The sequence below is a fragment of the Lissotriton vulgaris genome, chromosome 2_1 (assembly GCF_964263255.1).
Source record: "Lissotriton vulgaris chromosome 2_1, aLisVul1.2, whole genome shotgun sequence".
In the NCBI taxonomy this organism is placed as follows: Eukaryota; Metazoa; Chordata; class Amphibia; order Caudata; family Salamandridae; genus Lissotriton; species Lissotriton vulgaris.
Window position 1 is genome coordinate 1015330630 of NC_141687.1, and position 12872 is coordinate 1015343501.

The 12872-nt window shown below is 38.8% G+C and overlaps 1 protein-coding gene across 2 annotated transcripts in view; it reads left to right on the forward strand.

Moving 5' to 3' along the window:
- The window catches only part of FAP (fibroblast activation protein alpha), an 830211-nt gene that overhangs the window by 587217 nt on the left and 230122 nt on the right, over nt 1-12872 (forward strand). For both annotated transcript variants that reach the window (XM_086956603.1, XM_086956604.1), the window contains one exon: nt 6555-6609. In XM_086956603.1, coding sequence (XP_086812729.1) covers nt 6555-6609 — 55 coding nt within the window. The remainder of the gene's footprint in view (nt 1-6554; nt 6610-12872) is intronic.

Consider the following 12872-nt stretch of genomic DNA (forward strand, 5'->3'; position numbering starts at 1 on the left):
ATATGGTCTTAGAGTGGATGTAAATGCACACAGTATGTGACTTTGGGGCAGGTTTTATTCATTTTGCATGGGCTATGTGTGTTGATTTACCAGTACTGGGTGCAAGAAACACAAGTCCTTACAGAAGTGGTGATGGAACCAATATCAGTATCCCCCAAATGCGTATATTGGGATATGTTAAGTCATTACAACCAACAAATCGAAAACCAGTGCCAGGCCCAGAGGAAGATGGCCATACACTGGGGGAAAAGTAATATCCAAAATTCATCACCTGGAGACATATGCTGAAGAACTGCCACAAAACTCATGGCCAAAGAATATTTGGGCCCTATTGGGCACCTATCTCCTGCCTATACCGGAAGAGTCATGAGGGACATGTGTGATAACTCGAACTGTCGCAAGGCCCATAAGATGAGTTGTTTGCACTTTCAGCCTGGCATGACACTTGTGAATTGTAACACCATTGTTGGGCAATTGATGTTATGTTGTTGTATGTGTCATGTAAGATGAAAACTACGAAATAAAATGTTTTAATAATAAAAAAAGTTATGCTGAGTGATTTGGGTTTGTAATTATGATGTAGAAACTCATAATACACAAAGACCTGTGAAATGTTTTCCGTATTTATCAGGGACCTCAGAAATGCTGTTCGGATTTTATGAGTCCCTGTGAAATAAGGGTTTTTGAATCACTGCACCGAAGCATGTCGTCCAATGAGAGAACACAAACATGTATATAACGTGCAACCAGGAAAACCTCAATTGAAGTACAGATACAGTTGATAGGGGAGAAACTATTAGCTACAATGCAAAACCTAAAATATTAGAGATTTATTTGTTAACGTCCATATTAATTTTACATTCATTTATGTTAACCTGGGTGCTATAATTCATATATCACAAAATGTAAACGATGTGAAATTCAAAATATAAACTACTGCTACAATCTGAACCCCTAACCTGGCCATATACTATTCTAAGATGTCAAGTTCGATTTAATATATTACATGCATTCTGAATTACACAATCTATAAAACGAATATTTAAATCATTAATGTGTACACATGAATGGAATCCCAATTTCAAATGGCAAATGTTTTGAAGGGCACCATACAATACCCAAGTACTGTCTCACACTGTCATATAAGGTTTATTTAATGACATAGGATAGCACGTCATGAACATCGAAGCAAACTTATGAATCAGGCCTTGAATCAAAGGCTCTTGAACCCAACATAACCAACCAATTTCTCATTCATTAATTTTGATTTTCATGAATAAAAGAAAGTTATGAAATCTCTCAAGATGCTATTGTGGTCTTGAAATGTTCTACTTTTATACTCTGAGCACGTCCATAAGGCATATCCTCTTACTGAAAGTGTTCAATTACATACATTAGAAACATTTACATTTACATATACATTTGTAGGTTTTGGTTGTTGATGGAGTAATAGTTTGGTTAATACGTATGATGACGTTCAAGAATATAGTGTCATAGAAATGCACATAAGTAAATCAATCCTGAGTAGAAAGGAAGTACACCATACTTAGGACATAGCAAAAGTCAAGCAAGGTAATTAAATTGAAACTAATATTTAGGACAGGTGATCAGAACACCAATCCACTGGATCAATGGAAAATGGTTTGTCTCATCATGAGATCCACACAATTGGCCCTATGTTTTGCTCTCCAAGGTGTCTCCTGGTGGGGCGGAGGGGAGGGTTGTGGGATCGGGTAAGCTGCCATGTGGAACAAGCATTGGTCAAGCCAACAGGTCTGGCATTGGCAGCAAGTCTTTGCCATTGCTTGTTTTGTTTTCTCATGGTTGTTTCTAAAATGTTATGTTAGGGGAGCTGCCTAGCCCTCACCAATGTATAAAAGCAAAACATTGCTAAAAGTTAAAAAACAATTGTGTCTAAAAGCATTTTTTGCTACCGTTCTCATTGGCACTGAGAAGAACTATGCGTAAGAGTGCTCCCTGTGTAAGAACAGAATTCTGTCACTCACAGTGAAATTTGTCAATGCTTGAAGTAGTCTGATCAAATGCCCCATGATGAATGCTATAGTAAGCAGACAAAACATGTGAATGACACAACAGGCCTGTGGATGTAGACTGCTTTCTGAAAGCTTCATAAGCAAACGTACATAATCTTATGTATACAATATTAGCAAAATTAAAAGATTGTGTCTGATGCCAGATCTAAAAATGATACCCAATGGCAAATCTACCATGCCTCCCTGGTGAGGTGGAATTGCTGACAAACACTGTGTAGATTGCATACGTAGCCGCAAAATGGAAATAATGTTCCAGTTCTCCCACTATAAATAATGGTGGCTTACAGGGAGCTTTCTTTCAGGACACCTGCAACATTTTAAGAGCTTTCTTTAAAACATCACCAGTGTTGGAACTGCCAGAAATGGAAAATTGTGTTGGACCAGCCAAACAAAATTTGTTCAAAGCAGATGTCCTCTTACTATCCACCTGTTTTTATGCACTGTTCTTATGCACTGCTTTTTCTCTGGTGATACCATGTATCTTTGAACAAACATGAGTTTTGATATAAGAAAGCTTGCTGCTAGAGCCTTCTCTTAATGAAAGAATCCTGTAATACACATATTGTTATCTTTGTCTGGGGAAGTTGGATCATTCTTTGTCCTATTAAAAAAATGGGTGCAATGCAGAGGCATCCGACACTAACAAAAAGTGGGTGGGTGGGTGAAGCGCAGGGGTAATAATACAAAAAGACTTAGCTGGGGTGGTAGCATAGGGGTAATAATAAAAGTAATACTTACCTTATTTTGTCGGCTGCCTTGGACCTCAGTTTTCTTCTGCTTCCTGGTTTCAGCAGATACTGGGGCAGCACCAGAGACTCCCTGTGAAATCCCAGCGCTTCTCTCATGCTCTCACCAATAGCAGGAGAGCAGTGCGGGGATTGGCCTGAGCGGGCGGCTTTAACACTCGCTCAGGCACAGGGAGTCTGTGCTATTTCTCCAACCCTACTGTGCAATACAGCTGGGTTGGAGAAAATTAACTCTGCATGCCCGTTTGGCCATCATGTGCACCTAGAAGTGCACTCCACTCCTCCTCCCTCCCATGCCCAGCCCCTCCCTCACACACTGACTCAGCCAGCATCTGGAAAATAGAACGATAATAAAATATTATTTTATTTTTCAGCTTCTGGCTCTTACCCAGTGGAGAGGTGTTCCTCCGTCATTACGGAGGATCCGCCGCTGGTGCAAATGCAGAAACTATGCCATACCATAGTACCTGTTCAATGCCAGGAACCTTGGACTGAAGTTCAAGGGTAATTGTCTATCACTCAGTTAGCAAAATCACTCGGTTTGTGACTGCAAAATACATTTTTAGCACTTGTAAAAAGACCTATTACAGGTCAAGAAAATCTGTATATCTTTTAAAAGAGGTTAAGTGAACATGTCACAATCTTAAAGAGGAATGGGGTCATGAAAAGTTTAACCTTCACATATCTGTTATTTGGATGTATCAGTGGCATGTGACCTAATAGTGGTTGCAAACTATTGATTTGATACTGACACCTCAAGTGGGTGGAATTTGATTTGCTAAAGAAAAGCTGTATCCTTGTGGCAAATTGCCCCTTGGAAATCAGGACAGCTGCCTCTGAAGGAACAGGCAGTGGTTCCTTTATTGTTTTGAAAAGAAAATGTTTACATTTTGGTAATGTACATGTACAGATGGATGTCTGCTCTTCATTGCAGGCCTCCATCTCTGCATTGAGAGCCAATCACAGAGTGTTGCAAATTGCAAACTGCCTAAATTATATTTATTAGGGGGAACATTTTGTGACCTCCCTGTGAATAGAAATTTGCATTGTGTCCTAGTAAAACATAGGTCACATCGCAAACTGCTTTCCAGTTTGTAAACCAGTTCATGTACAATTTCAACATCCGTGGCATCCGAATGGAAATAGTGCATTAGGATCAGAATCTGTACACAAATCAGCAGACTGGTGTGTAATTTTCAGGTGCCAGCCTTTACTGTGCTTTATAATGTACACTAAGTGATGGGTGGAATGCTTGAATTAATCTCAACCACTGCTAATTAGATGGTCCGTTTTCCAACCCATAATTCTTTTGCACACGAAGCAACCTAATGTTGGAGACCCAGCCAGATGATAATCAGCCTGGACTCAGCTCCAAAAGGAACAGCCCACCCGTACTGCCAGGCCATGTCCTCCCTGATTCAGAACACCAGCAGCCTAAGACCGTTTTCACCCTGATTGGGGCTCTTCAGCCGGTGTAGGCTGTTTCCAGTGGTACAGTGGGCAGAGGATCCACGTCTGCGCTTACCAGTCAAACTTAGGGCATCTCACTGAAATATACAAAATGTTTGGAGTGCTTTGTTAGATTTGTCATTTTTGGTGTGTCCCTTCCACCAACCTTTTTAGTTTCTCCCCTCCTGTTTCTGAATTTTGTTTTTATAGACATTAAGACTCTGTGCACTTTACCACTTCTGACCAGTACTTAAGTGCTTGCGCTCTCTTCTTTAAACATGGTACAATTTGGCTTAACCCAATTGGCACATTTCATCTACTTATGAGTCCCTAGTAAAGTGACACTGCATGTGCCCAGGGCCTGGCCTGTAAATTGAATGTTTCTAGTGGGCCTGCTGTAGTTATTGTTCCACTCACTTAAGTATCCTTTTAAATATGTCTTAATCCTGCCATTGCAGCCTGTGCGCAGTTTTACACATCCAATTTGACCTGGCAAAATAAACCTTTTGCCAGACCTAAACCTCCCTTTTTATATGTAAAAATCACCTCTAATGTAGGCCTGAAACTGCCATAAGAGCAGGGTGCATTGTATTTTAAGAATAAGATGTGGTTTTAAGTTTTACATGTCTTGGTTGCGAAACAGTTTCACATTCGTTTTTCACTACTTTGAGTCCTCCCTCTCCCATAAGATAATATTGGGATACCTTATTGCATTTAATAAATGGTAACTTTTTTAGTAGGAACATATAGAAATGTCATGTTTGTCTCAAGCAAATTGTAATTTAAAACCATCTTTAATGATAAAGGCGGATTTTAAGTCACAATTCTGAAAATACCACTTCTATATAAAGTTATACAAAATATGGTCCTGGGTTGCTTGTGTTCCTGTTCAGGCAGGACCAGTCCTGGCAGTTAGGGCTGGACTGTTCCCATGAGGAGCAGAGTCAAGACTGATTTGCATATGGCTAGGTCCATATGTGGCATGATGGGCGAAAACTTATGGATAGAGATGTTGCCAAGAGTGATTGCCAGTGGGTGACATTAATTCAAGCATTCCATCCATCGCCTTTTTGTTTTTGTATTTGATGCCCCAAGTGCCCAGACATGAGTACCAGGCTCACTGTGCCAGTGTCATCAAGTTATATCTATTTGAAGAGGCCTAGTTAGAGTGAAACCACTCCTGAGTTGTTTGTGATTCCATGCACAGAGGACCTGACCTAGCAGTATTGTGCTGAACTATTCTATTGATGAGTAAGAATAAGACTGTTTTCCATATTCCTGGGTCTAAACTGAGGTGGCATGGTGGGTGAAAAATGAAGATGTGGATAGTTGATAGTTGGCCTTTGTGTATTCCTTCTAGGCAGTGACATAAAGGGGGACTGGGAGTTGGTAGGATAGGCAATCCTGCCATTGTGGGTGGGGGTGTAGCTGTTGCCTGCCTCACTTACATCTTAAAGGGCTGCCTCCAGCACACTCACAAAGGCACTTGAAACCAATCTATTTTCACCCTAGACCATTTGGAGCCTGAGCAGGAGAAGGGGTTACTCTATTTTTCTAAATTTGAGGAAGTTTGAATTTTCTTTTCTTTTGTTTTCACTGTATTACTGTTTGTGTGCTGCGTGAATGCTTTACACAGTGCCTCTAACCCATCCCTGACTTATTTTGTGCCAAGCTACCAGAGGGTTAAGCATAGGTTAATTTTGGGACTTTTGTGGTTCATCCTGACGAGGATTGTGGTTGTTGCTTGAGATTAGTTTATACCCCAGTCAACCAATTTCTTACATGCATGCATTTTGACCAACCACAGATTGTGCTGATAGTTGGTGTCTGCTTTAAGGGGCTTCCTCTTGAAAAAATGGTACTTGGTACATATTTACAAATATCATCTGCACAGAACATACTGCTATAGGAGTTTCTTGGTATGTACTCACTTGTTTGGACTCTCCTCACTGGTTGGTGGACTGAATGACTTATTTGTAGCACAGGAAACCCAGAGTGTATCCAATAAACCCGAATGGAAGTATGTGCTATGAGTGAATGGCCTATTTGTCCATACTCATATTCAGTAATAAGAAAACACATTGGGTAGGAGGGATCCCCACATTCTTCACATCAAGTTCAATTTATATAATGCCACCCATAGCCACAACCATTTCAGTCTGATAGGCTTTGAAAATGAAGATTCTTTTTTATTCCAAACTTCATTGAGCTTTGAATGAAATGGATACATACGGTGTGTTGTTAAGACTTGCTATTTATTTTGATAAAACCTGACCTAATGCTGAGATTTTCTTTCCTCATTTAGAAAATTCATTGACATGGGTTTCATTGATGAAAAAAGAATAGCTATCTGGGGCTGGGTAAGTTATTTTTATTGCTATTTCCTTCGACTGATAAACAATAACTTCTGTTTCTAAAAGTAACATGGCATATTGTTGTTTGCCAGTTTACACTGGTAATACAACGCTTAGGAGAGGCATCCTCTCTGTAAAGGGAGGCCTCTAGAATGCACATACAAAACTTGTATCTGACACTGGGAGAGCAACACTATTTTCAACTGATTGATATTTTGTTAGTTCCTTATTCTGATAGGAAATGAATTCTGAAGGAATGTCTTAAAGGTGATATTTACATTATAGCTGATGGTCCCAGTGGAAGACCGTGTACCATACTTAAGAGATCGCCACAAACAACATGAAGATTTCCCTGCCTTGTATGGAGGTGATGTGGTGGCCAGGAGTTCATTGGAGGCAGTGAAACGGGTACTATGTTTGATTTGCCCACTTAGCATTTTTTTTGCTTTCCAAGAATAAACTGCCAAAGTGGGAGTTTATGAATGAAAAACAGAAAATCGATTCCCCAGGCACACAAGATGTTTCCCCCAGAATCTCGAGGTCATTGGAAGATTTTTCTAATTGGGACGCCTTGTCATGCATAGTGGTCCCAGGCAGAGAAACTGAGTGACTGTCAGCCAGATCTAAATAAGATGGACATACTATCACCAAGTCACAATAACCATCAGGCCCTGTGTAGCATGTGCAAAAGGTCAAAGGCTTACAATAGTGGAGTCAGTGGGGGCTCCACAGCTGAACCCGCTGCTTGCCAGCTCTAAATAAAGACGGGAAAATGTATGTTTGCTTTTCAATTTAAAGCAGCACTTCCGCTCCTCCAAACTCTAAATTACCCTCTTAGCTTTAGGACCATATTAAAAACAGAATAAGTTAGGTCACGACTCTTTTTTCACGTGATGAAATGTATTGCTATTAATGATCCTAGTTTTAAACATCTAACAGAACTTACTCATTCTTTACAAATATAACGTGTGGAAACAACTGGCATGGAAGGGTGCAAGAAACGGAGCAGTGGTGTGGGTAACGATGAGGTACACAGAGGTTCCTCATGATGAAAGGTACACAGACAAAATATCGATTTTTAAATATCGATATACAATAATATCGAAGTTTAAATATCGATGGGACAAAATATCGAAGGTAAGTAATATCGGCAGTCTTAATATCGATATTAGTATGATATCAGTAATATCGAAGTTTTAAATATCGATGTCAATAATATCGAAATAAATAACTTCGATGTTACTAATATCAATTTTTAAATAAATTTAGTGTATATCATATTGTATTTATTATGTTTTATTATTTATTTTTAATGTAATTTAATTAAATATTGTCTTTTACTACTGTAGCGGGTTGTGGGTTTATAGGGGAATAGGGTGGGAAGTAATTTAATTATGTTAAATTAATTATTAATTAGTAGGAATTATTAATTAATTAATTGAGAAATAATTTTTAATTAATTTTAATTAATTGATTAATTGATAAATATGTTCTGTAGTGGGTTATGGGTTTATAGGGGAACAGGGTGGGAAGTAATTTAATAATAATTAATTAATTAATATATGTTTGTACATATTTTAATTAATAATTAATTGGTAATGAATTTATATTAATTAGTTAATTAATTAATATAATTTTGTACATATTTTTAATTATTAATTAGTTGGTAATTAATTAATATTAATTATTTAATTACATTAATTATAGTAATTTTTTATATATATATTTTTTTGTTATTCTTAATTAATTAATTGGGAAAAATAATATTAATTATTAAATTAAATTAATTACAGCTAATGTGCTAATATATTTACTTTATTGTTATTGTTAATTAATAATTAATTGGTAATTAAATAATATTAATTAATTTTGGGTAAAGGAGTATTTTTAGGGTTCAGGGTCAGTTTTCAGTTTTTGGGTAAAGGGGTATTTTTAGGGTTCAGGGTCAGTTTTCAGTTCATGGGTAAAGGGGTATTTTTAGGGTTCAGGGTCAGTTTTCAGTTTTTGGGTAAAGGGGTATTTTTAGCGTTCAGGGTCAGTTTTCAGTTTTTGGGTAAAGGGGTATTTTTAGGGTTCAGGGTCAGTTTTCAGTTTTTGGGTAAAGGGGTATTTTCAGGGATAAGGGTCAGTTTTCAGTTCATGGGTAAAGGGGTATTTTTAGGGTTCAGGGTCAGTTTTCAGTTTTTGGGTAAAGGGGTATTTTTAGGGTTCAGGGTCAGTTTTCAGTTTTTGGGTAAAGGGATATTTTTAGGGTTCAGGGTCAGTTTTGGGTTTTTGGGGTACAGGGATATTTTTAGGGTTCAGGGTCAGTTTTGGGTTTTTGGGGTACTGGCGTACAGGGTAAAAACAAAAAAATATTACATTAAATCAAATAAATAACATTTAAAAAAAATACATTAAATTATTAAGTGTTTTATTTATTTTAAATGTATATGTATTAGTTTTAATTTTGTTTTAATATTTTTATTTAATATTTGTAAAATTATATGTATTTTAACATTATTTTTACATTATTATTAATACATTTAAAAAAACGATATTTTTGATTCCGATATTTTTGTACTACGATATATTTTTTTGATATTTTTGTACTTACCTTTATGAAGATAGGATTCCGATATTTTTGATGTCGATATTTTTGGTCCGATATTTTTGTATTTCGATATTCTGTCTGTCGATATTATGTCAGACATTCTGATGAAAGGCAGGCTGTTGTACTCTCACAGTTAATACTATGAAATTGATCAGCTCATGTGTAAGCAAAAATATTCTGAATTTTTACAGCTTCTCCTGTTGCCTAAACGTGCCATAGCACAGCGGCTTCTAAAGTGAAGCTATGCTAACACATGCTCGTTTTATTACATATCAGAGAATAACAAATTGCTTGGATCTGTTCATAGGGGGCTTTTCTCTAACATGTTATTTCACCTTTTTCTCATTTATATACAAATTCTTAATTATTGCATTCTTAATTGTTATATAAACCTTTGCCTGAAAGTCCATCTTTTGTTTTATATTCTATTTGTGGTCCCTTGCATACAACTCCACCTCTGGCTGGTGTAAATCTTGAGTACAGCCAAACTACAAAAATGTTCAGCTCCAAAGATTGGGTTACTTATTTGAGGTTTTGTTGAAGATCAAATTAGGTGCATAATGCCGCTCGATTCTTCTGCCTATGCTCACAAAATGTCTTACTCTTATTTCTAAATTATAGTGCCTCTTTACTTATATGTTTTCTGATAGGAGAGAATTTCTCCAAAAACCTTTGTACACAATTTAATTATCAAGAGCCTTCAAACTTCAAGAGCCCCAATGTTAAGACTGGAAGTTCTGGAAAACTAACCCCCAGAAATCTAAGAAGGAATGTCCTCTGCTGTGCGTATGATTAGAAAATATTTTTGAATACTTTGTAACTGATTTGCTACTAAACATAATCAGCTAGAACACTATCTTGGCCTAACTGGATTGCCCTGGTTTGCCCTCACTGGGCCCAGCAAACCTTAGAAAATAGACATTTGGATTCACCTGTCCGAGTCACATAGTCACAAGGGGTGGACAGTTTGATAGTCTGCTATGTTAAGTTTACTTCTTGATTTCCCAGACAAAGGGTGACCCCTCCAAGTAATCTGGTGCCACTCTGCACTATTAGGTACGCATGAAAGGGGTCACGGGTTTCATCAAGAGGGTCCCACTTAGGAGGAATAAGTCACACTGTCAGAAAAAACGAAGAAGATGGTTCATAGGTATGGCACCAAGCCCTCCCTATCATCTGGTTTGGGATAATAGCAACACAAGACACTAATACTTTTAGATGAATAGCCAAAGAATATTTGGCTTGAAAGAGGAGCAATACGAGCAATAATCAGTGACAAAATTAGTAGCACATGTATGAAGAATGCAATGTAAAGTAAGTGAACAAATATGTTCTGTTTTTTTTCTTTTTTCTTTTTTTTTCTGTCCTCATTTGCCATCCCTTGTTCCAGAGAAAGAAACTAAAGCACCAACCACCTTGTTTGTCCTTTAAGTACTGGGTAGGGACCTTCCCCTTGCCCAGCTCAGGACAAATGTACCAGATTGGCAGAGGATGTTTTCAAGGGATTTTTGCTCCGTCTTAGGCACATATTAACCTGCCGGACCGGGTTGGTTATCAAACTACTTGGATCTTGCCCCCACCATGTCCATAGAGTATTTAGGCATAAAAAAAAACCTGGGCTAATCTGGTGATCATACTATCTCCACTGGATCAGCAGATAACAGAAGGTAAGATTACGTTTACTGCGGGTCCTGGCCATGTCCACTTTTGATGTTTCATATAGGGACATTAAAACGCCGGCATGGGATGGTGCCTTGGAGTCAACCCAGCATTTACAGATCTGTCTTCTTGCAAGCAGAATTGCATAAAATAAAAAAGCTCCTGCTGGCCCCGTAAGATTGTCATCCCACCCAAATATTATTAATGGCAAGGTGATAGAGATTGATGTTTTTAGAATTGAGTCCAGGGTGATCTTTACTTCATCCCAAAACGCAGTTAAGTGCGGACATTCCAGGAACATATGTATGTCGGAGGCTGCGGGGAGGAGGCACTTATTACAACACCTTCCTGGCTGGACTTTGGAAAGCCTTAGAGGGGAAAGATAAGCGCGATGTGTTGTGTACAGATTGTTTTGCCTCAGCCACGCTGGCTTTACCCCTTTGTAAAGAATGGAGAAGGATCTAATCCAAAGGTCACCCTGCACATTCATGTCCATCCCCCACAACTCCTCAGGGAGAGAGAACTCCCCATCCACCTCCTCCAATATTGCCAGTACCAAAGTGCCACCTCCTTTCTTCCCCCTTGCCTCTCTACCAATTGTTTTTCCAAGAGGCAGTTCTTCCCTATTTGAACCTTTTTCCTGGACATCTCCCGAGCCCAGCTAGCGAGTTGCATATATTTAAACTTTTCCCATTCCACCAGTGTTCCTCCTGCTAATAGTTCTCCCCATCTAAGGATCTCAGCTTCCTTAACCGGGACTGCAAGACTATCTTTCAGACATGGGGGAAGCCCCGGGGAATCCCAAATCGGGGCAAAGTTTGAGAAATAGACTAGTCCTAGAGTTGTTTTTATTTGCACCCAGTCTTTTACCAGGGATAGTAGTCTTTAATCTTACTTTTTTTAAAAATCTCTGATCGCCAAACTTAAATAAAAATCCATCTAGTGGCAAATTAGACCCGGCTAGCATGGCTTTAAACATTTTCCAGTTTGAGGTATCTGATGCAACTTTTAATAGCATCCTTGAGTGGGTTAGTTGGAAAGCCCAGGCATAGTACTGTAGGTCTGGCAATGCCAGCCCTCCCTTTTCCCTCCTCCTCCTTAGTTTCTTCCATGCCAGTCTATTTGCTTTATATCTCCAAATGAAAGAGTTGATTTCCTGCCGACTCTTTTGAAGTTGTTTTTTATCGAAGGCTAAGGGGATAGAATTGAATATAAATGTGAATTTCGGGAGGATGGACATTTTTACCAGGCTAGTCCTTCCAAAAATTGTCAGAGGGAGAAAGGACCAAGATTTTAATAGTGCCCTGCATTTTCGGAAAACCTGGTCTAGGTTAGTCTGAGCTAGTTTGCTGATGTCCTGAGTGATCCTTATACATTAATATCGCATGGAAGGAGTCACTATGAGGTTTGAGTTGTCTAGGTTCCAAGTCATGATCTACGTCTTTCCCTCATTAATTTCATATCCGGAGATCCCCCCGAATTCCTTTGCCCTTTTCACTACTGTGGGAAAAGCTTCAACTGGGTTTGTTGTATAAATAAGAATATCATCGGCATAGAGTCCTACCCGCTTCACCCACCCTCCAAATTCAAAAGGGAGAATGTTAGGCTCTTCTCTGAGAACTTGCACAAAAGGTTCTATATATATATTGAAAAGGAGGGGGGAGAGCGGCTAGCCCTGCCTAGTGCCCCTCTTAACTTGGAAGGGCTCAGTACAAGCACCATTGATCATAAGCCTGGCCCTTGGGTCCCTGTATAACAGGATGATGACTTGTGAGAACCTTTCCCCAAACCGAAACTTTTTCATTACAGCAGTCAGATAGGGCCAATTGACTCTGTCAAACGCTTTGGTGGCGTCCAGGGTCAGGATACCCAGGGGAAGAGAGAAGGTTGAGGCGATGTCAATTGTGCCGATCAGATCGTAAGTAAGATCTGCCAGCTGACGCCCCTGTATAAATCCCTTCTGATCGTCGTGTATTATTGAACTGATCTCGCTCCCCAGCCGTGTTGATAAAATGGC